Source organism: Agelaius phoeniceus, unplaced genomic scaffold, assembly GCF_051311805.1.
Source record: "Agelaius phoeniceus isolate bAgePho1 unplaced genomic scaffold, bAgePho1.hap1 Scaffold_115, whole genome shotgun sequence".
NCBI classification, from domain to species: Eukaryota; Metazoa; Chordata; class Aves; order Passeriformes; family Icteridae; genus Agelaius; species Agelaius phoeniceus.
In genome coordinates this window covers 1,558,686-1,585,869 of record NW_027509878.1, presented here as the reverse complement: position 1 = coordinate 1,585,869, position 27,184 = coordinate 1,558,686, and the positions used below count along the sequence as shown (strand labels likewise).

At 51.5% G+C, this 27,184-nt stretch overlaps 1 protein-coding gene across 1 annotated transcript; it reads left to right on the top strand.

Annotated features, from left to right (window-relative positions):
• On the top strand, window positions 1-22,660 carry LOC143693054 (hydrocephalus-inducing protein homolog). Its single transcript, XM_077173102.1, has 16 exons — window positions 1-21; window positions 2,058-2,177; window positions 3,940-4,074; window positions 5,510-5,709; window positions 8,769-8,887; window positions 10,187-10,391; window positions 11,074-11,266; window positions 12,337-12,436; window positions 13,353-13,471; window positions 14,639-14,862; window positions 16,385-16,452; window positions 17,398-17,630; window positions 19,085-19,185; window positions 20,432-20,495; window positions 21,081-21,179; window positions 22,655-22,660. Exons 1-16 carry the CDS (start codon window positions 1-3, stop codon window positions 22,658-22,660), a joined length of 2,007 nt encoding a protein of 668 aa, XP_077029217.1.
• The last annotated feature ends 4,524 nt before the right edge of the window (window positions 22,661-27,184 follow it).

The following is a 27,184-nucleotide window of genomic DNA, read 5'->3' as shown; positions in this document are numbered from 1 at the left end:
ATGAGTGAGACTCGTCCAAAGGTAGCCTTTTCCCGCTCTTTTCCTTTCTGTTTAACATGAAGTTTGAAGAGGGTGAGTGCTTGTGACAGGCTCGCCTCCAGCAAAAGACCTCAGTGTCCAGGTCCTGTTGCCATTGCAAACTGCTGGGAGTGGTGGACTAGGAGTCCTGATCTGCACTAAGCCAACACAAATGACCTCTGCTGAAGCTGCTGGGCTGTGCTGGAGTGTAGCTGCCATTGCTAAAACCAGGGGGGGAAGGCTGAGGACGCAAAGGCACAAAATTGCCATTTGCCATTCTCCTGCTGAAGGAGCCACCTCTTGCTTTGGTGTGGTCACCATCAAATGCTTGGGGTCACAGCATTCCCTCCACAGTGGCAGCGTTGGCCTTTGAGGCCGAGGACCTGCAGGAATTCCTTCAGATTGAGCAAAACAAATTGCATTACTGCTTTGGGCTGGAACAATGTGTTGGGACCCTGACGGGGTGTTAGATTTTGCAGGCTGCCAGATGTACAGGGGACTGGCCCTGGGCAGAAGGGAATGGATGTGCTTTATCTGGATCAGTGCCTACTTAGAGTTGTGTTTAAAGCTGCTTTTCTGGCAGGACTGGCTCAGTAGAAAGCACAGTGCAAAGGGGTAGGTGACCGAGGTGGGCTGTTGAGCAGGAAATTGGCAGCAAGCGACACGGAACACAATCCAGGTTAAGGATTGCCCTGGAGAGGGGCCTTGGGAACACCTCAGGGAAAGGCACAACTAAGGCACAGTGTGCTGCAGCCACTCCCTTCAGCAGACTGTGTCTCCTCATGGAGTCACACACAAGACCTGCTTGTGTCTCTGGTGTAACAACAGTGTGACTGGAGAAGGCAGACAAAGCAGGGCAGAGCCTTCTTAAAGCAATGTCTCTGGTCCAGAAGCATTTGCTGTTGTTGTGTCTTTCCAGACATGCCTCTGCAATGGTATTAAATAAGATGGCAATAAATACAAGAAAGCACCCATTTAAAGCTAATGGAAAAAGGAGATACCAACTCTACTCTTACCCAAGTCGCTGAGAAAATAATTGAAGCTTATCCTCATTCAGCATTGTCATTCACTTGTCTTCTATCCTCATTCACTTGTCTTTTTCCTGACTTTATTTTTGCCTTTACCTGACTTCCTGACTTTATTTTTGCCTTTACCTCTGTTAGAAAGGCAGTAACTTTTAAATGCAATGAAAGGGGACAAAATCATCCAAGCAAAAGAAAACTGTTTATTAGCAACCACACAGAGAGGCGTGTGTCTCCCTGCCCCCGAAAAGGAGCAAACACACCCTCCAAGAAAAAAGCAATCTTTGTATCCCCTTTGTACCCAGCTGGGACAGTCCCTGGCCCCTTTTCCCCGGAGGGGTACTCAAGAACTTCCATTCTCTCTGAGCACCAACTTTTCTGTCCCCTCTCCTCTCATCCTCCTTCCTTTTGGTCAGGTCTTCAGCCAGTTGGTGCTGCCAACTCACAGCAACACCCAACACACCAAGCTGAACAAATCCAAACTACAAACAACACATAGTACCAACAAATTCCATTCTTTCACTTAAAAACCTTTTGGCTTCAGCCAAATACCACCTCATCTCTCACACCTCCTCTAGTACTGTTCTCTTCTTACTGATGCTTAAGTTCTAGTTCAAAACAGGTATTTGCAGTTGTGTGGGCCTCAGTTTCCCTGTCTCAGAGTAAAGGACATCCCCAAATTGAATCTGATGTCAATTTGTGGGTCTTACTTACTCCATGAGTGCTCAGTCAGTGCTCCAGTGGGCACAGGGCTGTGCTTAAGGAACGTGCTGCCTGGCATTCTGGAGAAGGAAAGCTGGAGAAATCAAAAGAGCAACTTGGCTTGAGCCTGCTCTAAGCTGATCAAGCAGTTCTTGATCAGCTCAGAGCAGAGGTGGGTGAGCCAGAGTTTGCCCAGTGTGTCCTGGGCACACATGCTCACCCAGAGTCTGTGCTTCACTGGGGATCAGTGTAAGGGATCCTTCATGAACTTTCCTCCCAGCAGCTGAACCTCTCCCTGCTCTCTCGCCTCTCCAGCTGTCACCAGCTCCCCCGAAACGGAGCGTGATTGGGGTTTCCCCACGAGAGCTGGTATTTCAGAACGTCGTTGCTCATGAGGTCTCTGAAATGGTGCTGTCTATCATGAATAAGGACAAGGTAAGTGCTGGCACCTGGAGCTTTAACACTGTGCTGGAAGAGGAGAGTGCTGTCATTCCCCCAGTGTACAGCAAAGCAAGTTATCTGCTGCAGCACATCCAGAAGAAAATGTCTCAGCACCTTTGTTCTGCAAGTTGTGGAAATCTTCCTGTGCTGGGAACTGTCCCCTGATTTTGGCCATGCCTTGATGGTATCTATGCCAAAGGAGTTTCCTGCTCTTGAAAGCTCTGGATTGGTAGGAATGTTGAACCTGTACAGTTCTTACCTGCTCTCATGCTTTGCCTTGAGCTATACCACATCCTGGGTTTCCTTGGTTAATCTTGGCTCCTGGTAGGAATCTCTGCCTCTCTCAGACTGTTTGGCTCCCTTTGTGCAGCTCACAGTCAGCTCAGGGGCTGAGTCTTCTCCACTTTATGCTGGAATCACTTCTCAGTCATGGCATTGGCACTGCAGGAAATGTGTTCTGAAAGAGCCCTGCAATCAGAGTGATGGAGCAGAAGCAGTGGGAGGCCTTTAGGTGCCACTTCAGGCTCCTGCTAAGTTTCATTCAGCTCTGCTCAGCTTTTCCAAAAGCAACACGGTGCTCTGCTTTCCCTTTGAAGAACCACAGCACATCCAACGCTCCTGGAGGTTTTCACCTTCACTTGTGATTGTTTTGCAGTTTCCCAAGAGAGTTGAGAGGGAAAAAGTTGAAAAATGTTACCAGTTGTCTTCCAGTGTAAAGAGGAAAACAGAGACCATTGGAATTTCCGTCAGGGAAACATTTCTCAAATGAGCCTTGTGCCAAGAGTGGGCTGGTGGGAAGAGACAGGAGGGAGTCCAAATCATCTGGTTTAGACTTTCTGAGAGCATTTTGGTGCTCAGGGGTTGATGATATCTGTGTGCTGGAAAATGCATGTGTGCTGTGTCTGTGAATCCCAGAGGGCAGCACCTGGCCTGCTGGCTGCAGGCAGGAATGCCCAGCAGCCCAGCTTGCCTGCACAGGCAGCAAGAAGCCCTGGAGAGCCAAGATTGGCTTTGCATACTGGAACCACACTGTCACTCAGTGCTGGTCATGTTTCTCCAGGCAGAAAATGCCTTTGAAGCCCAGAGTCAATAGGCACAGCCTGTCTGTGTTTCCATCACTTTTGGCAAGCTGAATGCTCTCATGGTTTTATGATTCCTCCTTGCTGCTTTACTGCCCGTTTAAATTCTCTTTGCCATCTCCTTGTTTTAGGGATTGTCTTGCTGTGTTCCTTCTTTTGCTTTTCAGGTTTACTTTTATTCCCAGGAAGGCCACAGTGGTTTGGTCTCCTCTCTTGCTGCTCTGCCTGCATGACTCTATCTCCACAACGTCCCTACCCAAACCTCATCTGCTAGAAGGGAATTTTTTCCTTCCCCCAGGACAATTTGATGCTTTGCTTTCAGGTAGCACATTCGCTCCTGGAACATGACAACTTCATGGCTGTGTGCAGGCAGAAGCCAGCAGGTTTTTTGGCCTTGTTGAATATGCAGATGCCTTGGTTCAGGTGCTCTGTCTCCATCCTGCTGGTGCTGACCTGCTTGGCCCTTCCTTCCCACCAGGCACTGCCCTACTGGCCCTGGCCACAATGCTGGAGCCAGACAGGAGGGATTCAAGCTCAGCCTTGTGAATGATGTGCCTGTGCCTGCACAGCTGAAAGTGCTTTGGAAAAGGGGCCAGGGAGGGATGTCAGCAGGGCATGGACAGGTCTCCTCTCGTTTCCACAAGTGGCAAAATCATCATGTGATGTCTTTGCTGCAGATTGCTCAGATGGTGAAGGTCTGCATGGAGAGCTCACCTTACTTCCAGCTGGCCTGCCCCAGTGATGTGTACCACATCGTGCCACCAGGCGCCTCCGCCCCTGTGCGCATCCGCTTCAGCCCCGACGAGAACAAGGTGAGGCTGGAGGAGCCAAAGCACACAATGATCTCCACAGCCATTGTTTTCCCTGCACTCTGCTCCAGCCCATTGCATGCTGTGAGCTGGGCTCCAGGCCCTGGGCAGGCAGCCTGCAGCAGCCAGTCACACCTTGGCACTGCTGGCAGGCACTGCAGCCAGGCCTGACAGGCTCTGCTTCCCCTCCCTGCACATCCCTGAGCATTCCCAAGGGAAGATGCACAGGAACAGGATGAAAATGACAAAGAGATGTTGACAGATGTTCAGCCATCTCTAGGTCCAGTGGAAGGGGTTTCATTATTATGGAAAACACTCGAGGGACAAAGAGGTCAGGGAGCTTTCCTCCTTCCTGACTGCCAACAGCTTCCCTGCCTGCCCCTGGGCTGGAGCAAAGACGGTGCTTTTTCACCCCCTCTGTTCTGCAGCCTTGCAGCTGTGCTGTCCCAGAGCACAGGTGACCAGGGCACAGCTGCAGGGGCAGGGCAGAGGATGTGCTGTGCCCGTGAGCCCAGCCTGGCACAGGCACACTGGGCTCTGGGTGCCCTTGGTCAGCAGGAGGTTGCTGAGCTGCAGGGGACTTGGACACCTGCCTGAAGGAGCTCGTGTAGGGCAGGTACAAGCTGCAGGCAGAGCTGTGGGCCCAGAGCCTGTGGCAGTGGCACTGCTGGGGCTCTGTCTTCATGCCTGTCACTGTGCTTGCTCTGTCAGCTGGCACCCATTCCGTGCCAAAGGTGCTTCTGCATGGAGGTTTGAACGGCAGTGCTGAGGCCCTGGCAAGTCTGATCTCACTGCTGGCATCTGGAGACTTGTTCATACAGAAGGGTTTAGGACATGGCATGGAAGGGAGGAAGCCTTGCAGGCAAACAAAGAGAGGCTCTTTCCAACAGCATCCTGCAACCTCTTAGCACTGTTCTTCTCCTGCCTTGGTTGGAGAGGCAAAGTTAGAGGGGAGTTCTGAGCCAACTGATGTTTCTGCACCAGGCCAGAGGTGCAGGATCTCTTTGGGTGCAGCTGTTTTCTCATCTTCCTCTTGCTGCTTAGAGTCAGTTGAACACTTTGTCCTATTCTCAGACAGTGGGAATATAGAAACCTAAAGAGGAATGTGCTGTGTTCCCTAGCTCCATGTTCCTTAGAAGGAGCTTAGGAATTATTTAATATCATTAAAATCTGTGAGTGAAAATGATGGTGGCCTAGGGCAGTTCTCCGTATGACCCAAGTGACACAAGAGCTTAATGCCACTGGGATAGCTTTTGCAAAGGGCACTGGTGCCTTTAAAATGTGACATATTAGAAAAACTCAGTGTTCATTTTAGGGTGGAATAGATAAATTGATGCCCGGCAAATTGATGCCATGGATGAGTTACAGGAAATGGTTTTTCTTCTGCCACGGGGATGGCACTAAATGCCCTGTGCTGAGCCAGTTTCTTTTCCTGCAGGATTATTCCCATGAGCTCACCTGTATCATGGCAAAGGAGAAGATCGTTGTGCCAATTCGGGCCATCGGTGCCCGAGCCATCCTGGACTTCCCTGCCCAGGTGGACTTCTCCGAGTGTCCGGTCAAGCACAGCACCCAGAAGACTCTGCTGGTTCGCAATGTCGGTAACCGGACAGCTCATTACCAGCTGAGCACCCAGAGGTGAGGCAGCTCATCTGTCCCTGTGCAAAGGATATCACCTTTGGGTGAGAGCAGAGTTGGGAAAGAGCAGCAAAGGAACCAGAGCATCAGAGCTGCTGCCCTGCAGCCCTGGCTGGAAGTGAGCAGGATGGATGGCATCTGCTCTTGCTTTCAGTGTTCTTAGCAGGATGCAGCCTTTGAGCTTTCTCTGTCCCAGATTTCCTGGAGGGTGCTGGAACACGTTGGTAGCTGGCTTGCTGAGCACAAGCAGCTTCTGAAATGCTTCCTCACCACTGCCAGCCAAACAGACCCATTCTCTGGGAGGCCCCAGGCACGTGGCTCTCCAGTGGTCCCTGCATCAGATGCCCAACATGAGCTGTGCTGTGGGCAGCTGGTGCAGTTCCTGTTACTAAAGCTGCTCTGATTTCCCTTGTCACCTCAGAGCATCAGCTGCCTTTTCTGTTCCATGATGAACCTTTGAAAGCCAGTTTAAGATTTCAAACAGATGATTTAAATCTCTGAATAAGGCTGTGCCCCCTTTCATTGAGATTTCTTTTTGAATACTCTGAAGTTCCTGTGTTTCTGCTGTTTTTTCTTTTTGGTTTGTGTTAAATGTTTTCCAAAAGATCATGAACTCTTCACTGGGAGCTTTCATGAAGGTCGAGCTCCTCTAATGCCTCTCAATGTACCACATGCCCATAGGTATATGCACAGGTGTATAGGAAATAGGAGATATTTAGGAAATATGTGAAAAGCACTTGGGCTGATTTAGAAGATAAAAGTACAGAATAATTTCTGCTGGAAATCATCTGAGCAGACACACTGCTCAAAGCAAGACCAGTGTCTGGGGATTGCAAGGTGCCATTGGGAGATCTGGACCTGTCTTTAGATGCCATACAAGAAAACAAACAAACCAATGGACCTAGTTAAAAAGCAGAAGAAAACAACCTATTAAAACCCCCTCCATAGCTTCTCTTTTCTGCCTGTTGGGTGCAATGGTGATTCATTGAAAGGGCAGCTCTAACAGGGTGAGAACTGTCTTAAGGAACAGCTCACAATTAACAGATAAAAGGCCAAAATTTAGCCTGCCAGCCCCATCTCTTGGCAGTGGTTTTCATTTGGTTCTTACAGTGTCAGGGATGTCTCCTTCACAGCTCTTCTATCTGTGGGCTCAGGGAACAGCTTAGTGATGTTGGCTGAAATGCAGATGACTGCTACAGCAGGAACAGAGGAGTCTAGTGGGTACAGCCCAGGGATGTAGGAGATGCAGGGGCTGATTTGCACTGAGTTTTTCAGTCCTGAAACTGAGTCCTGGACTTGGCTGGATCCTCTTCTCCTGATAATTTGAAAAGAGGAAGATACCTTCTTTCTCAGGCAAGAGAGAAAGAAGTCACCCCTGAAGTCACCCCGAGGAGTGTTATTCCCATCCTGCCATCTGAGGGCAGGAACATGTAACATGGGGCAGCAGTGGGAAGGGAATGGAATGGAATGGAATGGAATGGAATGGAATGGAATGGAATGGAATGGAATGGAATGGAATGGAATGGAATGGAATGGAAGGTAGTGCTGAAGTGTGGCCAGGGATTCCCTTAAATGGCAGCTTCTCTGTTCTGGTGGAATTTCTGGCAAAAGAATAAGAAGAAAATCCCGTGCCTTGCCCCCAGCAGGCACTGATCCCCCCGAGCCCCAGCAGGGACCTGCAGCAGTGCTGGCATCAGCCCCGGGGCAGATGCAGGAGCACGTGCACTGATCTGGCTCTGGGGCTGCTGAGGCCTTGTCTTTCCTCCCCTCCCTCCAAAGTCTCACGTCCAGCACATAAACATTGCTGGCCCAAGGCTTCTCCATCAGGCAGTGATGGTCTCACCAGTGGGAATGGGAACAGCTCAGCCCATCATTGCAGCAAGAGGTCCTGAATGAGCTGAACCTGAAGCAAGTGACATCAATCAAGCTCAGCTTGCCAGATGTTCTCTTTATTTCTGTGTGTGATGGAATCATCACCAAACTCCCCAGAACAGACTTTGAAATGACAGATTGACCAGCAGCAAAGCACCCAGGCCAGGAACTTTTGTTTCCTCAGTGGGGCTGGAGAAGAGCACAAAGCACATTTCCCCTGAGCTGTCCCTGAGCATCAAAGCACAGAGTCTTGTGCTTGTCAGGCAAGAGCTCTTTACCTGGTGACCAATCCTGATGGCTCCTGTTAAATCCAAAGTGCACCAACACATTTGCATTAACATTTCCAACACCTCACACAGAGTTTCTCTGCTGGGCCAAGCAACAGTTACCAGCCTGGATAACAAGCCACAGTCCCAGACTGCATTGCTGGTAAACACACAGAAACCTCCTGTTCTGCTTCCTTGATGTGCTCCTGCTCATGGTGCTTCATTGAGCTTGCATGGGATCCTTCAGACTGTAAATAGCATCCTCCTTTTGGGTTTCCATGTCACTCTATTGCTCTAATCTGCATTTGCACTCTTTCAGAGTTTTGACTGCTCCTTTTCTTAGAGCAGCTTTCATTGAAATGTTGATTAAATGTGCCCTTTTTAGGCTAAATCAGGATATTTTCAAGGCAAAATAAACCAAAGAATCCCACTGCAAATTCAACTGTTACTATTCCTTGGTCTTCAAGGAAAAGTTCCTTCTCCCTGTCTGATTCCTAGGCTGTAATATCCCAGGACAGGTAGTGCCCTAACATCTGCATCTCCTGAGATGAGGTTTATAGGCAGCAGGAAAAGAGAAATTCCTGAGGCAGTCAGTGTCAAGTTCTGCATGCAGATAGCTCTGAAGCCTCTCTGTGCTCTTCACAAACCATTCTCTGATGGGATTGCTGGCAGTGGGACCCTTGAGCCTCATTGCAGAGAGCTGGATGCAGAGTATGGGGGAGCTGAGGTCATTTTACCCCCAGGATCTTGTGAGGGCTGGATCTCCTCAGCAGTGGCTCAGTGGCTGTTTCTGAGCCTGTCTGTTCTGTCCTCTGCTGCCTGTGCTTGGTTTGCTCCCTGCTTGCCCAAGGGAGCTGCAGTGCAGCAGGAATCTCCTGGCCAGGTGTCCCCCCAGCCCTGATCCCTCTCTTTGTGTTGCAGTCCTTTCTCCGTGGTGCCGACCGCAGGAACTCTGGCTGCTGGGGACACCATGCAGGTGACAGTGACATTTCATGCGCTGACCAACGGGGAACATTTTGGGTCCCTGTGCTGCAACACAGGTGAGTGCTGGCCCTTGCAGGGCACAGGACAGTTCTCCACATGGCTCCCTGTTGTCCCTCCCCCTGCATTCCCTCCAGAGGTACCTCCCTGTTCAGCTTTAGCCCAAAGAAAACTGAAAACTCCTTGGTGTTCAGGGGCTTGAGAAAGTGGATCCCGTCTAAAGGGTGAAGATTTTTGATTCCTGTTTTGCTGGGAGTTGCTGAGTGGAGGAAGGAGGATCCCTGATTCTCCACTACCATGTGGCTATGCCTGGGTGAAGTTTTATTTGATTCCTGGGCCGTGCTGGATGTGAGGTCTCCATCAGACTCTCTCCAATGCAATGGATTTCTTGCACACCTCTGTCCCATATGCTGCTTCTCCACTGGCTTGTCACACATCCTTTTTCTATGTGGCCCTTACACATAGATGTAGTTTCTGTCTAATAACATTTTCAGGCCCTCAAGTTCCTGTTTGGTGACAAATCAAGACCAATTTTTCCCTGTGCCCATTTCCCAGGCTGTTCATGTTGTTACAAACCTCTCACATCTATCTCCCATTTGATTTCTAGACTGAGGAATCCCATTCAGTCTTAATGTAGAAGCTGCTCTGTACTTATTAATCTTTCTATTGTCCCTTTTTTATTTAATGTGCAATGCGCCAGCTTGGTTTTTGAGATCAGAACAATAGAAAATATTTCAAGACTGATGTGGCTGTGGGTTTGGACAGGGAGATGATGATGATGATTGTCATGGTGTTCATTTGAGAGTGGTTTGTCATATTGCAGAGCCAGGCTGGTTGTGTTTCCTCACCTGTGTCCCCTCCTGCTGTGCGCTGTCCCTTCACTTGTTCCTCTGGGCCTCCTTTTGCTGCCCACCTGCCCCCAGGCATATTTGCTGGTCAGCAACAAGGGATCCAAGGGATCAGGAGAGATGGGAGTCTCGTGGGATGCCCAGGGAGACCCTGGGCCAGGCAGGGCTGAACAGGGCTCCTCACCCTGTCACCTGAAGGACTTGGATGCAGAAATCCCAGTGATCTGAGTGGGTCACCAGAGCACACTGACCAATCCCACTGTCCATCCTGTCACCTTGGGGCCAAAGCTCTACAAACACACTCAGAAACAAGGGGTTTAAGGAGCTGCCCAGGACATCCTCACCACTCTACACACAGAGATGTCAGGATGTGACAAATGGACTGATCCACAGAACTGCTCATTCAGATAAAAACTGTGACACCTTCTTTTGTGCCCTGGGATTTGTTCTGTTCCTTGTGCTTCCATCAGCCAGTGAGCTGAGCAAAGACTCCCCTTTGCTTTGTTCCAGGTGAAGAGAGTATCCACACAAAGCTCCATGGAGAAGCTGTAGATGTTGATGTTGCGTTGAGCACAAATTCCGTGGAGGCTGGCAAGACCTTCATCACCATGGCATACCAGACAACCGTGTTCATCGAAAACAGGAGTAACATCACAGCCCACTTCCAGTGGAAGGCTTTGCCTTCTGAGGAAGAAGAGAATAAAGAGAAGAGGAGGTTGGTTTGGAAGATGCATTTCAGTGAGAGATATGGCCCAAGACTGAAACTAACCTATGGCCTCAGGGGGGTGTTGGTGCTTTTGAATGGTTTAGGCCAAGTAAACCATGCCTGGCACTGGGGTGTGTGTCCCTGGGCTTCAGGAGCTCAGCACTCAGCATTCCAGTTCCATTTATACTCCAACCAGGAATGGCATTTTGGGAAGGAAAGGTTGGTTGCAATGACTGATTTCCTCAGGTTCTAATTGGGCTCCTGTCTCTCTAATCTTCTTCCTACATGACCTGGCAACATCTCCCCTTCCCAGGGAAGTGCTGCAGTGGGTGCTCTGTGACCTTTATGTGCATCCCCCAAGCAGCTCAGTGGGAGGAAAAGCCAGCTGAGGTGGTCGGTGGATTCTCCCTCAGTTTTGGCAGAGGCTTTGAGCCAGGAGGTTTCTCTGGAGGGATGTTGGCTTTGGAAACCTCTCCTGAGCTTGCAAGTGTGGGGTGAAACTCCCTGCTGTGCCAGTGAACAACAAGTTATCCTCTGATCCATGTGGGACCCTCCTGGCTTGGCTCAGCCTTTGCTGGGGAGCTGCTGCTGCTCCTCCCCAAGTGCTTTGCTCTCCTGCACTCCCACTTCTCTCTGCAAATCTGTGGCTTATTAAATGATCAGCTGGCCTTGTCTCTCCCTGGGGCTGCAGGCAGTGTCGTTTGCTGCACCCATCGGGTGAGGAGTGGCTGGAAAACTTCACGGAGGAGAAAGAAGTAGAGAAGGTGCAGGGCTTTTCTGAAGATCACACTGCCCTCCTGAGAAGCAGGGTCCAGGAGAAGAAGGCAAAGGTGCAAGATGACCCCCTGCTGTTCGCCAGTGAAAATTTTTTCATTGAGCCATTGGTAAGTGACACCCGAGAACCTCATTTTCTTCCTCTTCCTCTTCCTCCTCCCAAGCACCCTTCCCCCGGCTGCAGTCACTGGGCAGATCCTCAGCTGGCCCCATGTGCTGGCAGGGAGGACGTGGAGTTTCTGGAGCGGCTGCAGAGCTCCCTGCTCAAAGCATTTGTGCCCTGCAGGCTCAAGGCAGGGCTGGGAGCCTGACACAGCCCAGCTCTGCTGCCAGGCTGGAGCTCAAGGCCCTGTGTGCATGTCCTTGCAGTGTCACAGGGAGCAGTTCCTGTAGGCAGGGGCTCCCCCCACACGTGGGGCTCAGCAGAGGCTGTTGGAGCACTGCCAGCTCACACACTGACCTGAAGCTTGCAATGGTTCCCTGGCAAAAGGAGGCCAAATTCAGCCCAAGGTTAATGACAGAAATGCCAATCCCCTCCTGTAACCATGCCTTGCACTATTGCTGAGTGTCCCTTCCAGTGTCATCCTTGTGTGAGCCTGGACACAAGGGTGCAAGGTTGAAATGGGCCTTTGGAGTTCTCCTGCACACAGGGACACAAAACCTTTTCCATTTCTGGTGATGCAAGCAAACTGCCACATGCTCCCATCAGCCAGAGCCCTGATTCTGAGTACTGGCATTGGGAGAGATGATGAATGCCCGGTGTCTGCACGGAGCAAAATCCCTTCTCATCTTGCAGTAAAGCCCAGAATAATCCCAACCTCTGCTTTCTTTCAAAACAGCTTAACTAATATCTGTAGTTGTCTCTTCTTGGTTACTCCTATGGCCCATCTAAGGCCAAGAGCCACCAGTGCACAGTGGCACTTACATCCCATGGAGCTGACAGCAGCATGATGGGACCAAGAGCTTGTGTCAGAGCAGCAGGAATATTGTGGAGAGTGGCAGCTGATCAGCTGAGCATTGAGAGCTTCCAGCGCTGTGTTGAGCTGGGTTTGGAGGCTTTCCTTGGCTGCTTGTGTTGTTCACTCATCATTGATGCTCAATCAAGGCTTACAGGCCTGTGGTTGGAAAGAAGAAATGTGGAGTTTGAAGAGCAATGCTTTGCTGTCTCTTTCTGTTGTAGGAGGGAGAAATTGGGCCGAATTGTTCGGCTGAAATCACGGTGACCTTCAAAGCCCTGGAAGCACTGGAGTATCAAAGTGTGGCTTACTGCCATGTCTCAGGTGCAGCTCCTTTGCCCTGCTCCTGTCCCCCTCAGTGAAGCCATGGTGCAAGCCTGAGCCCACTGGGCTCCCATGGAAGTGCTGGGAAGAGTCCCTGGTCAGCAGGGCAGTGCTGGCACATCCCCCCTGGCCCTGCAGCCTCCAGGGAGTCTCCTGTGCAAGGCCAGGGCTCAGAATGCTGGCTCTGCCTTACTGATCCCAGAACAGCCCAGGCAGTGCAGGGAGAGGTTTTCATGCCACGGCTTTGCCAGCATTTCCTCAAAGGCCAGAGAGCTCCAGAGCAGAACAGCTTTAGTGAACAAGCACTAAGCCCCTGCAGGCCCCTGGCCTCCAGGATGGGTCCATTTGCCATGGATCCATCATCAGGTGGAAGGAGCTGAGTTAGAAATGTGCTCCCTGGCCCTGGATCACCTCCCAGTGCCCAGACAGCAGCAGAGCAGAGGTGGCTGAGCCCCACTGAGCACAGGGTGTTTGTAGAAGGAGCACCCTTGGCCAGCAGCTGCTTCTCTGCCTGTGTGGGAGTTGTCCCCTTGCAGCTCTCACTCTGTGGAAACAGAACACAGTGCTGAGTGTCAGAAGGGGAGCACTTGGGCAACAAAGGCCTGTGCTCCTGGCCCGGGTAGTTTGGTAATTGCCAAACTCATCATGAGCTTTTGTGCCTGCACTGAATGGATTTCAAAGCTCCTCTAGGTGCACGGGAAGGAAACCACAGAATCACAGTATGATGAGGGTGGGGTGGACCTTAAAGATCATCTAGTGCCAAGGCCCCTGCCATGGGCAGGGACACCTCCCCCTAGACCAGGTAGCTCCAAGCATGAGTACATCCAGCTCAGAGTCAGGGACTAGCACTGAGGCAGCCTGGAAAATCCAGTGTGACAGAGGGAATGATTGTACTGCAATGGACATCTCTCCCCAGGCCGTGAGATCAGGCTGCCCCTGTGCCTCAGAGGGGAAGGCCAAGGACCCCTGGTTGAACTCAGCTCTCCTACGCTGAACCTTGGGAATGTTTTTGTCTCCACCCCCTATGTCTATGAGGTGAGCAGCAGGGCTTGGGATGGATCCTGATGGCTCCCGAGGCAGCAGCAAGCCTGGTGGAGCTGTGGAATTGCTGCCAACCTGGGCAGCTGTGAGCAGGGAATATTTGATGTACTGCTCCAACCTGGGGGGTCAGAAACGTGTGTCTGTTGTTCCTGAAGCCCCAGTCCCTGCTTTTGGGCAGCCTTCCTTAGGGATCAGCTGGGAGGCTTCCTGCAAAACAACCCCTTGCCACATGAAACCAACACTGGGTCAAAAAGCTGCATGTTCAGAGGCTTTTGTGGCAGTGCCAGACACAAGGCACCTTTGGACTGGGCTCTGCAGAAGCAGCTGCAACAAACTGGCTGCCTTTGAGCTTCAGCCCACTGCAAACAGCTTCCAGTCAAGTGTCCCTGCTTATTGCTGAAGTCACAGGAAATCCATCCAGCCTCCTGGCTCAGTGCTGGCCATTGCAAAGGGCTTGGGAGTTCTCTCCCTTGCTGACCAGTCCCTCACCACACTTCAGCCTTGGTGCATCTCTGGCTCTGGAAGGAGAAAAGTGTTCCTGGGAATAAAGCAAAGGATTTTTCTACCTATTTGCCTCCCCCCCAACAGTGTCAAGTTTGCAAAAAATTCATGAGGGAGCAACTCAAAGAGGTAGAAAATGAGGCACTACATCATGCCAGACACTTTCAAAAGCGCGGCTGGGGAAGGGAAAGACACGCTGAGTTTTCTTACCAAAGGATGGTGCTGTCTGTACATTTTGATGCTGATGCCTCATTCTCAATGAATTGTTTCCATGGTATGGGAAAGGTGAATGAGTAGATGGTGCTGTTGGAGCTGTGCTCACTGGGGCAGCAGCAGCTCTGGGGTGATTCACTCCGCAGCTGCAATCACCCCACTCAGGGCTCTCAGGGCCAGCTCCCCATGAGCTTGGTGATGCTGAGCAGAGGTGCACTGCTCTGTGTCCATGGGATAAGCCCAGGGTGACTGCAGGTCTGTGGAGTTGCCACTGCTCTGCATGAAAACCCAAAGGCAGAACTTGTCCTGTTGTATCTTTTGACTTCTGCCATTCAGCAGCACAAAGCATCTTCTGCCTTTGCTGGGTGTTCATTGCATCATTAGACAATAACTCACAAGAAGGGAAGGTTCCACCTGTATTTCCATTTTGCTTTCTTGCTTCTGCAGGTGGAACTGATTAACAAAGGAGCTCTTGATGCTCCCTTCACCTATATCCCTTCAACCACAAATGTGGACTTCTGCTTCATGGTTGAGCCTGAGCAGGGCATGATTGCACCAGGTGGGACCCAGACTGTTCAGATCTCCTTCCATACCACCGTGCTGGGGAGCTTTGAGGAAAAATTGCAGTTCAGTGTGGCTGGATCTCCTACACCTGTGATCCTGACCATCAGGTAAGGACTCTGGGAGCTTGGTGGGCACATCTGTAGCTGTCTCTGGGACATCCCCCACCTACCTCATTTTGGGGTTGAGCAGAGAAAAAAGGTGATGCCTGAGGTCTTAATCTCTGCTGTGATCCTGGCATTGCCTTAGTGTCAGGATGCCTCCTGCCCTGTGTGGTACCCAGGAGCTGCAATGACTCCTCCCTGCAGGGATCTCCCTCTGCCTTGGGCCATGGCAGGCAGTGGGATGGAGCAGCTCTGGGCAGCAGCTGCTCTGGGATGTCCCACCTGAACACCCAGCAAGGCCCCCAGGGCTTTGCAGATGGGCCAGCCTGGGGGATTCTGCCCCAGCAGCAGTGTTTTTAAAAACTTCCATTAATAATCCATGCCAGATGGGCAGCAGCAGCCTCAGCTCCCCTCTCATGGCCATGCTGTGGGGGACAAGCTGTGCTCCCAGCTCCTGTGCACAGAGTGCTCTGGTGCCTCCTTTGCACAGCCAGCAAAGGGCTGATGTGGGAGTCAGGAACTGTGCAGCAGGAACTGTGCCAAGGACAGGGGTACCATCCCATGGGCTGGTGCCATGGCAGGAGACAATCCTGGCCCAGCCAAAGGGAGAAGGGCTGATCAGAGGGGAGGCAGAGCTCAGTCCTCAGCACCACAGCAGCGTGAGGCCTTGTCCCTGCCAGCCTGAGCCATGTGCTGCTGGGATAATGGAGTGGAAGCAGGAGAGCTGATGCTGGCTGCTCTGCAGCTTTGGAGCTGGGCTCCTGCTGTTGGGGGGCACTGGCTCAAGGCAGTAAAGAAATGAAAGCAATCTGCACTTGATTGTACCAATAAGATAAGGGAGATGGATAAAAAGGAACAAGGAAGTTATTATTTGGCAAGAGAAAAGTGGTGAGTAGGTCTGCCCATAGTGGAGAAACAATTATGCTGGCTTTGTTTTTGGAGGAAAAGTGCTGCTTTTTTAGTTTGGAAATCAAGAGGGAACATTTCACCAGTCCTTTCCTCTAGGATTCACCTGTCCCCTGGGTAGAACTGTTGCTGCTCTTTTCAGAGGATGTTTGGGGCTCCCCTGGATTCATGTCTCAGAACTGTGTCTGTAATGACTGTGTGGGTCAAACTCTCCTGAGAAAGCTCCTCCACGGGAACAGCAGTTCCAGCTAAGAAGGAGCAAAGCAGGGCACCTGTGGCTGGAAAGGCTGGTTACAGAAGTTTTTTGGGGACACCTTGATGTCCATCCCATTGCAGCTGGGGAAACTGAGGCACGGAGCCATGTCTGGGTGTGTGTTCAGGGTCCTTCATGGGACCCCCAGCATCCCAGGGGCTTCTCCTGCCTGCCCATCAGTGGCTGTTGGCTGCTGGCCACTTGGCTTGAGCTGCCTCCTGTGCACAGGGCCCTGTGCTGAGCACACGGTGCTGTGTTGGTTGGAAACCCAGGGTGCCCTGAGCCCAGGTTTTGTGCCCCGAGCCACGACAGCCGGACCTTTGCAATGCCTTTAACCGAGCCCTTTCCTGCTCTGTCCTCGGCCTCCAGGGGCAGCGTCACTGGACCGAATTTACACTTCGACCTCCCTGAGCTCGACTTCGGGGACATCTCCTTTGGTGAGTGTTGCCTGGGCTGGGACACAGCGTCAGGGATCTGTGCCTTCCAACAGAAAAGCATCCCTCACTCCTGGTCTGCCCCAGCAGCCTCTTCAGGCTGTGAACTGCTGCTGCCTCAGGGGGCATTTTGCCATTGTGAGATCAAATAGAAGCAAGGAATAGAAAGGCAGTATTTTCTAGTCTCTGTCCTGCTTTAAAAGACAGATCCCCACCATGTGTGGCGGTATCTCTGGCTTTGCAGGATGGAAAGCAAATCTCAGAGCCAAAGTGGGGATCCCCTTGCAGGCACAATCACAGTGAGCAGCATGGCTGTGATGTCCCTGTTTGTTGGGTGAGGTGGGACATGGTTCCTAATTGCTAATCTCAAACCAAGGCTGGGGTTTGCCCCCAGTTGAGTGGACTCTGAGCTGTCACGTGCTCAGTCTGTTTGGCCCAAACCAAGAGATGCTTTAAGGGTCCTGCAGAGAGAAACTGCATTAAGGTGCATCACATTCTAGTTCCTGATTCCATCCTCATTTCCTTTTGCTGTTGCTTCTTCTCAATGACAACTCACTGTTTATGTATCGTGAAAACAGTGGGAATGTTGGCAGACTTACCAGGGAATTTGACAGCTTGAATTCTCAGAATTAATGCTGGGTCTGGGTGCACACTCATCACTGAGAGATAACTGGTGCTGGTTTGGGGCAGGGGAGGGAGCTCCTTCCCCTCCCAAAGAGAGAAGCTTGCAGTGTTCAGCAGGGCTAGGAGTGGGCATTTTCAAGGCTGCAGTCTGGAATCAGTGTCAAAGGGAACTCAGTGATGATTAATTCCTCATGCAGCTTCTCGGTGAGCTGTAGTTCAGAAAATAAAGAGCTCAACTCCAATCTCACTTTTATCCTGGCAGGATATTCCCACCAGGATCATGCCATAATGGGTGCCTGAATGGATATTTGTGTCCTTTCCTAGGCTTTCCCTATACCCAGAGATGTCGCCTCACCAACTGCTCCATGGTGCCCGTGACATTCAAGCTCCGCATGTCGGACGATGGCACGCAGCCGGCTGTGGACAGCCTTGATCAAATCCGCAAAGAAGGTGACCCATCCTGGAGGAAGGGAATTCATTTCTATGTGGAGCCAAGGGAGTTCACCATGAATCCCAGCCAAGGAACCATCCTCCCCCAGGGACACCAGGACATTGAGGTATGGGAAGAATCCAGCCGTAGATGCTTCAGCACCAGGGCTGAAGCTTCACTGGAGTGTGGGAGGGCTTTAGCTCTGGTGCCAGCTTTGAGCATCGTGGCAGTGAGAGATCTGCACTGCTGGGAGGCCTCTGCTAGCTGGCTTAGCCGGGATGTTCCTCAAGGAGCACTGGTTTGTTTCCAAAATCCTACACTGAGATCAAGACCATATGGTCAAGTCCTGAAGCCATTCTTTTGCTTTTGAGAGCGATTTCTTTGATTGCAAGTGGGCAGAGCAAGGATGAAGGCAGAAGGTGGCTGTCAGAGAGATGTCATTGTATAAAGCAGTTAACTTTTCTTCTTGGTCTCATTTTCCCTCTCCTGAGGAGCAGAAAAATTTGTGTTCACTGCAGGGATCTCCAGTGGAGACAAAAACCTCTGCAGCCATGTGTTGCGGTTCAAATTGATTTTATCGATTCCTTGTTCTGTTGTACACCCATGTTCTCCCTGAGTTGGCTCACGCCTGTGTTTTACCCTCCCTCAATGCTGTCCCTCATGCCGTTCCCTGCCCCTTGTTCCAGCTCTTTTCCCTGCCTGTCTAGGCAACCCAGCCCCTTTTGTTCCCAAACCTTCTTTGCCACTTGAACCTCGGGCCAATCCCTGATTGCAATACCCCTTTGGAATTCCCCTATTCTTGGAGACCCCATTGGCCATGTGACCCATCCTCTTTACCCTCCTACCCCCAGTGGTCCCAGACACTTGATGTAATCCCCTCACTCCTCCCCTGAGGATTCCCTATTGATTTGCTGTTTGTATCCACCCCCTGATTTGTATTTTTACAAAAGCCCTTGCACAGGAGTGTCCAGGGCTCTTGTGCCTCTGATTCCTTTATTTGGAATAAACCCTTCCTTGTGGAACTTCAAGACAGAGAGCCTCCTCCTTTCTCCTCTGCCTGGTCCCTGTGGTGGCTTGTCTCTTGCGCTGTACAGCAAGTGGCTCTGAGGGCTCTGCCTCTGGTAAATGCCCACCCTGGGGCAGCTCCCCACTCCTGGCGTGGTGCCGGAGTTCTAAGAGCCAGCCCGGGCTCTGGGTACCATGGCAGCCATGAACTGCCCAGCACCTGCTGGGCCACACTTTGCCCTCAGCCTTCTGCTGTAAAGCTGAACTCATTGTGTTCAAGTCAGATTTCCTCTGCATTTATGTCATTGTAGTCAGATGAGAAATTGGCCCCTTAATTTGAATACAGTGGTGTGTAGAGCTTTAGTCTAATGTTTTAATGAAGCTGACCGATGCTGTGATAGCAAGGTGTGTTTAACAAATCTGCTATTGCCAGAAGGCTTTTGTTACTCTGAGACTGTGCTCTACACATGGACCAGCAGAAGAATTAAAGCCAAATCCTTCCTCAAGAACTGGAGGATGTCACATGTGGGTAATGAGCTTTTGTAAGGAAGAATTTACTGTTCTTTTTTCTACCAGGTGACCCTGTGTTCCAACACGGTGATGGAATTCTACAGGAGATTGCTGGTGGACCTGGAGGGTTTTGGTGAGGGAGTGGCATCAGTGGTCATCACAGCCAGGTACCAGCCCTTCCTGGCCTCCCCCAGGCACTGCCTTGCACAGGCTTTGCTGGCTGCAGCTGCCAAGGAGAAGAGCTGCTTAATGGCCTCATGTTGTGCCAGCTGGACATGAGAACAGCAGTGCTTGGACAGCAGCCTGTGGTGAAAAGCCCCCCTGCTCACAGCCCAGCACAGTCCTGGCCCTTTTCTAAAGGGACCAGGAATGGTATCATTGATTGGCCTGGGTTTTGGTGCTTGAGGTGGAACAAATTTCCCGAGGGCCTCCTCTCCTTCTTCCTGCAAGAGATGGAGTTGTGCTGGTTGTGACCACCCTGCATTGGTTTGGGACACACCAGGCAGCCTGCTGAGAGTCAGGGTCTGGCTCTGTTCATGAGGGCACATGACAGGGGAAAGTGGCTCCCAGCAAGAGTGGGGAGGGCAAGGTCTTATGAGGGGAAAGCAGCCTTGATGTGGCAGGTCAGCTCCAGTTTTTCTCCTTCCCTGTGCTTCCCATTTTGAGCTTTCATGTTCTCAGACTTAAACCAAAAGTCGTTGTTGCTGCAGCAGAATTCCACCCTGCTGTGCTGCTGTGGGTGTCAGTGTGATGCCAGAGGGATGCAGCTCCCTGGTGCTGTTCCCTCTCCCAGGCAGAGCCATGCAGGCAGTGCCTGGGCTGCCATTTTGTCAAGCAAATGGAGCTGGGGCCAGTCAGTGCCTGGAGCTGTGCAGTGAAGGAGCCAGGGAGCTGCAGGGCCTGGGAGGGGGTGGCTGATCAGCCCCTCTGTGGGGCAGCTGCTGTCTCGTGCCCTCCAAGGCTGGGGCCAGCAGCTGAGTTGTCAGGCAGGGCAACAGCACCATGGGAGAGAAGGGAGTCATTTTTATGAGACACTAGGGTTGTTTGTTCCTTGAGCCTTAGGGAGCACTGATCCTTCTTGGGAAGGCTCCCCCAGAGCTCGTGGCTCACTGGGACTGTTCCAGGAGTCCTGTCAAGCCTTCTTGGGTAAAGGAGGGGCTGAGGCAGCTGTGGCTCAAAGGGCTCTGCCTGGGGCACTTGGCAGCCTCTGGGTGCTGCCTCTCAGGGTTTGCCCCTCCTTGACAAGACGTGTTGGAGTGGGAAGAGGTAGAAGGCAATTTATCCCTGTAGGGCTGTTCAATGTGTGCATTTGACAGTGACCAATGTGTTCTGCTCCATTGCACAATCTTTGGGGGGAAACGTTCTCCATTCTCTCAGGATCTCTGATTGCCCTGGGGTCATCTCTCTGCCCAGATGTCTCGTTCCTGAGCTCCAAGTGTCCTCCCCAGTCGTGCTGTACGATGAGTGCCACCTGAAGGTGCCATATGAGAGGAAGATCATCATTAGGAATCCCAGCCACCTTCCTGGCTGCTACGGGCTCATTCCCCAGGTTTGGCATCACATCCACCTCCTTCTGTCAAATATTACTGAGGAGATTATCAGGGGAAAAAAGGGTTTGGATAAGACCTTGCTGGTTTCTCTTCAGTCTTATAGATCTGCTGAGAGCAGGATCCTACCCGACTGTAAACTTTAGGAGGCAGTTGAAGCTCCTGAGGAAACAGTTGATGTTCTGCTCTTCAGGGTGTTTTCATGTGGGAGATCTGAGAGGGTTGTGAAAAGCTGCTGCATCCACAGACACCAATGCCTGTGCTGGCAGCCTCCTTGCAGGTTCCCCTGGGAGTGCTAAGCCTACAATTCTTGCATCTTGTGTGTGCCTTTTACCTTTGTGCTGGGGAGTTTGAAACGTGTGTGTAAGTTGCTGTTGCGGTGGATGTTAAGGAGTCTAAAGTTTCTTCAGAGGTGCCTCTGAAGTTGCATTTCATTCTGTCCCTTCCAGAAACGCAAGGAGGACTCTGCTGTGCTCTACTCCAGCCCCAAGCCCTGTGGGATTGTGCAGCCCCAGAGCACAGCAGAGATCCCAGTTGTGGTGGAAGTGCAGGCCCTGGGCACTCATCGCACCAACGTTGTCATCGGCGTGTTCGGGGATGAGAGAAACCCACTGGTGAGGGCAAGGGGAGATGTGAGCCTGTGTGCAGCTGCTCCTGGCAGGGTGCACAGGGACAGGGATTCTGCCGGGGAAAACAGGCCCAGGCTGCTGGGGAGAAGGACAGCAGGGATGGGGGGCACAAACAGCTCCTGCCTTAGAGGTGGCAATCTCAGGGTCTGACACAGAATGGAGCTCGGCTAAACTGGAATCCAGGGGCATTTGAGTTCATTCTTCTTTCAAATGCTGTTAACTTTGGAAACATCTGTTTGAAAATGTCATCTCTCTGAGCACAAAAGAGGACGTCAGAAGACTTCTGGGAACCTTGAGCTTTCTGTAAAAGAAAGGAAAGCTGGCATTTGAAGGGGGTTGCAAGGATTGAAACTTATATTAAAACGTATGGAAATGGCAATGCCAAATTCCCTGGATGGCACCAGACACCGGAACCTGGGCCATTGTGGCACTGCCTGTAAATCAGTGAACAGCAAGGACAGGCAATGCAGGTGTGCCAGGGAGCCTGAAGTTTGACCAAACAGTTGCTTTCAACTATCAGGCTGCTTCCCTTAGAGAGGAGGGTTTCTCCCCACCAGAAGGACCAGTTGTTTAACTGTCAGCCTGGTCTTAACTAGAGATTTCTTGCAAAGGTAAAAGCTTTGGGCCAATAATTTTTAGTTTGAAAGGTTCTCTTACCTTAATCCTTTTTGATTTGGAGGTGAACATGTAATTTTCTTTTTCCCCAAAAGCCCAGCATTTCAGCTGGAGAGTGGTAGCTGTCCCTAAAGAAATAACTTGAGCAAGGTTGAGCTGTTGAAGGGTTTTTAGGTTTCCCTGTTATGGTTTGTTTTGTGTTTTGTTTTTTTTTAAATCTTTCTTGCTTGCTTCCTGGAACAGAGAGCACAACTACGGAGCTCAGGACAGCTGGCAGAAATCTCCCCAAGCCCAAGGCTGGCAGAGCTTGGCAGGATCCCAGCACCACAGCCTGTGTATGTATGGATGGATGGATGGATGGGGAATGCGACCTGAGTCGCCTGGGAGTGTTGGGAAATGTCAACCAACCCCCCAGCAGTGTCAGGGGAACATTCCTGATAAATCCCTGGTGGAGCTGCAGAGTTTCTGGCCTTGGGCACTGGGGGGGCTCTGCTGGCTGGGCACTGGCTGGGTCTGCCCCTCGGTGCCTCAGATCTCACCTTTTTGCTGCCTTCTCTGTCTTTCCCTCTCCCACTGTGCTTTCTGCATCCCCACCAGGTGTTCATGCCTGTCCTCTGCAGTTGCTCAATGCAAGCAGTTGCAGCTGCTGCAGCAGCTCAGTGTCATCCCTGGGCTGCCTTTAGAACAGACCTGCTCCAGCCTGGATTGGGAAGGGCTGGATCAAACCATTTCTCAGGTCAACGTGCCAGCACCCACCCAGGGGCTGCATCCTGGCCAGGAGCTGCTGGTGCAGGTGTCCCTCCCTCCCACTGCAGGTCCCTGTTCATAGTTGTGTTCTTTTCCAGATGTGAGCCTTACCCATCTAAATTCCAACCCCAGCCACCAAAGGGGAAGAGACCCAGTTTGGTATCCTCAGCATCTCTAAGGAGACACTTCAAGATTAGAAATGTGGAGGAGGCAGCCACAGCCCTGAAAGAATCGTGGGGTTTTGCCCAATCTCCAGGAGCAGAGGTAGATTTTCTTGTACCCCTACTGCTTGTGCTGCCTCCCCAGCCTGCCAGCACCAAGTCCTGCTCGTGCTGAGCTCCCTTTTTGCTGCCCTGCTGTGCTGTGCTGACAGTGGGCTGGGCAGCAGGGCCAGTGGCTGGACATGGGCTGTGTGGGAGGGAGAAATAGGAGAGTTTTCCTTGGAGAAGCTGACTCAGATCCTACAGGCCTGTGTTAAGTGTGGGATTTTGTTTTTGCCTGGTTTTCTTCCCAAAGTAAGATGAGGCTTTTATCTGCATCATCATGGTAAGACCTCCAGCTTCCTTCCCAGAGCAAGCTGGGATGATCCTGATCTCCATGGAGCCTCTTCCCAGGGCAGCCAGACTCCCTGTTTGCAGGGCTCTGCTTTCACCCAGAGCTGCTGTTGCACTGCTGGCCCTGGAGCTGTCTCACAAAGGGAGACTTTGCAAAGTGGCTGTCTCTTCCTCCCAGCACAGAAAATGGCTTCTTCTTCAGGTGCAATCAGATCAACTTCCTGAATTCCCCCGCCTCCAAGTAGGGTTTGAGGGAATCAGCAGCTCCGTGGACGAACCGCAGCCTTCCCTCGAAGCAGAGAAGGTAGGAGGGAATCTGTCTCACTTGCACATTGTCAGTGTGGCAAGCAGGGCTGGAGCTCCCAGTGCCACTGGTGGGCCTCAGCATTGGCCACAGAGGGGCCTCCCATCCCTGCAGGCCCATCACAAAGTGCTGCTGAAGGAACTGGTAGTTGGAGAGGCCATGCAGGACACGTTGTAGGGCTGCCCAAGGACGCTGTGCAGCACCTATGGAGGGCACTGCTCCCCCTGGAACTCCTCAGGTGCTCCACAGGAAGTTTTTGCAGGCGCTTTTGCTGTAGCACCTTGAGAAAGCAGCATTTAAATCAGAGAGAGAGGGGAAGAGCCTCAGGAGTCAGATGAGCTGGGCTGGGCTCCTTCCCTCAGCTCCAAGAGCTCTCACTCTGAGCCTCCTCCTTTTCTAAAAGCAGGAAGTTTTGAAACTTTTTAAAGGCAAGTTGTGCATCAGAGAGAATTTCTACTGCCAGGAGACATCCCAGGTCACTTTCATGTAATGTACTAATTAATGCATTGACCCGTGAGGATGGGAGAAGATTTTCCCCATGGTCCCTGCACTGGTCAGTGGCATGGATGCAGGATGAGGTGAGGGTGATTCTGGCAGTGTTTGGGGAATAGGCCCCTCTGGCTACAGCTGCACTTTGCTCCAAGATGCTCTTCTGCATCCATTTCCATGCTCAGCACCTCAATCTCTCCTGTCTTCCACCCAGGCTTTCAGTATCCTGCCAATGTCAGGTGTGCTGCAGCCAGGTGAGAGCCAGCAGGTCTCCTCCACCTTCTCTGGCCTCCTCAGCAGCACCTGCAGTGTCCCGGAGCTGTGCCACGTGGAGGGAGGCCCCAGCTACGAGGGGCTGGTGCCCGGGGAGGCCTCACGTGTCAGCTCCTCCCTGAGCCCCCGGGAGATCAACTGTGGCTCTCAGGCCCCTCTGAGGGAGAGGTGAGTCAGCCTTCCATGGGCTCCTGCTCTGCCATGGGTTATTGTCCCTGCAGGGCTTCCCTGCTCCAAGGACTCTGAGCTCAGAGGTGCTGCATAGCAAGGGCCAGCAGCAACACAGGGAGGGCCACTCTGAGCTCCCTGGCTGCCAAGAGAGGAAGGACCTTCTCCTGTTGAGACACAACATCTTCTTCTCTATTTGAGTGCTGAGCCCTCCTGGCTTAGCTGCTGCCTGCAGGGAGCTGGGCTCTGGGCTTGCCTTGGCACTGCCTCTAGAGGTGGCTTGAAGTGCATGGTGTTGAGTGGCATCTTCTTCATCATCTCCCTTCTTCACCAAAACAGTGGGATTGTGGTATGGGCAGGCGTGGGGCACAGAGCAAACCTTGCTTTGGGTCCTGCTGCTGCCCCAGATGAAGCCCTTGCAATGCTGATCTGCCAGGGTTCTCCTTATGGTGGGACAGCAGCCAGAAAAGCTCATGTCCTTTAGGCTCCCCTGCAGCTGCAGCCGTGGGCAAGCACAGGAGAAGCTCAGCTCCAGCAAGGCAGCCCAGCTCAGGACACACAGGCCCAGGCTGGAGCTGGGAGTGGAGGCTTCTTCAGGCCAGGCTGAAGTTGGTTTCATGGGGAGGAGAGGGACGAGGCTGCTTCCAATGGTTTCCATGGCAGCCAGCACTGGTTTGCTTGGTCCCAGCTGGGCTCCAGCAGTAAATCTGGCTGACAAGAGCCTGCCTTGCAGGAGAGGAGTTCCTGCAGCCTTTGCTTTCTGACTGATAGGATTGTTCTCATGAAGGAGCAGGCTAGGAGTCATTAAAACCGAAGGCCACGGACACAGACTCTCTAACTAATTAAAGTTAGACAGTGGTGTGTTTATTAACACCGGCGGGAGGCACCAGAGCCGTCCCTAAAAGGCGTGACCGCGCTGTCCAAGGTTCTTTGCCCTCTCTTTATTGCCCAAGATCTTACATAGAATACATCTGCACAAGCCCAGCACCTCCCATCCCCGCTCTGTATTCAAATGAGCTCATTGGTCCTTCACACCTGTGCAATTCCTCCCTTGAATTGGGTCTCGAATTGGGTCTGTGGTCTTAAGGGATGAAGTCAGGAATGTCTTCATCAGGTCTCTGTGACCCTCTGGCACGATCCAAGGTCCCCTGCTTAGTGACTGATTGACATCAAGCCCAGGTCCTAAGCATTGTTCTCCTGGTTTCAAGATGTTCTTATAACAGTTCACTTCCTCCACTTCCTTCTAGAAAGAAGCTCCTCATGGTAAACAATAGAACATTCAGCTCCGGCTTAAGCATCTCATAATCATTAACCTATGGTCTGCCTGTCTAACTTACATCCTGATCAATGGGAATTGCTTCTAAGCCTCAGCTGAAATCTGAACTCTTTAAAATCATGCTTCAGCTATGCCCAGGAGGAAGGGGGCTGAATGAGCTGAGTAAGAATTGTAGGAGAGATAAGCAGATGTCAGCAATCTGTGCTCTGCTCTAAACTGGGAAGCCAAGAGACAAAGGGCATTTTCAGGCAGCAGCACAGAGAGCTGCTGGATCAGCCTTGGGCAGGGGCTGGAGGGGTCTGGCTGTGCCTTCAGAGGGAGCTTGCACAGTCAAGAGCTTATGATGGCAAAGCTGAGGTTTGGCTGGGCCTGGAGGTCCCCTTCCACCAATGGCCTCCCTTGGGATGTTCCCAGCCTCTGTGGGTTGAGGAGAATTCACGGAAATGGCCTCAGGGTCAAGGAATGAAGTGCAGGGCCAGCCAGGACTAGGGAGCCCAAGTTTCTGGTAGGGACTCTCAGCCATGGTTTCTGTTTTGTCTGCAGAAGGGAGCTGAAGCAGTCAGCTAAAAAGCTTGAGGAGGAGGCAAAAGCCTTAGAGGAGGAAGAGAGGCGGAAGGAGGAAGAGAGGCAGAAGAAGGAAAAGAAGGGTGTCTCTGTGGGAAAGCAACCTCCAAAACCAGAGAAGGGGAAAGCCAAGACCCCAGAGAAGAAGGAAACCAAAATCCCAAAAAAGGAAACCAAATCCACAGAGAGGAAGAAAACCAAAATCCCAGAGAAGAAGGAAACCAAAATCCCAGAGAAGAAAGAAACCAAAATCCCAGAGAAGAAAGAAACCAAAATCCCAGAGAAGAAGGAAACCAAAATCCCAGAGAAGAAAGAAACCAAGGCCCCAGAGAAGAAGGAAACCAAAGCATCAGAGAGGAAGGAAACCAAAATCTCAGAGAAGAAGGAAACCAAAATCCCAGAGAAGAAGGAAAGCAAAACATCAGAGAAGAAGGAAAGCAAAGCATCAGAGAGGAAGGAAACCAAAATCCCAGAGAAGAAGGAAACCAAAGCATCAGAGAAGAAGGACACCAAAGCCCCAGAGAGGAAGGAAAGCAAAATCCCACAGAAGAAGGCAGCCAAAACCTCAGAGAAGAAGGAACCCAAAGCCCCAAAGAAGAAGGAACCCAAAGCTCCAAAGAAGGAGGAACCCAAAGCCTCAAAGAAGGGGGGAACTGAAATCCCAGAGGACCCAGCTGAGCTGGAGAACTCTTTATTCTTTATTCATGCAACTCATTTTACACAGTTTGAAAAACCTGGTGTGCAACTTTAGTTAGTTCAGAGATTTCTTATCAGTTATTCTATTATTGGTTAATAAAATAGATTTTACTTGTGCATCAAATCTCTCTATTGTATTGTTTACCTGTTCTCTTCACTGATTCTCATGGGACAAATCCCTTGTTGTTGCAGGTGCATTTGTTTTTCACCCTCAGAACAGATTGCTCACAAAGTCTCATTCTCACAATGGCTTCACATGGGAACTTGTAACTGCTTAGCTGCACTCAGAAGTGATGACAGGCCA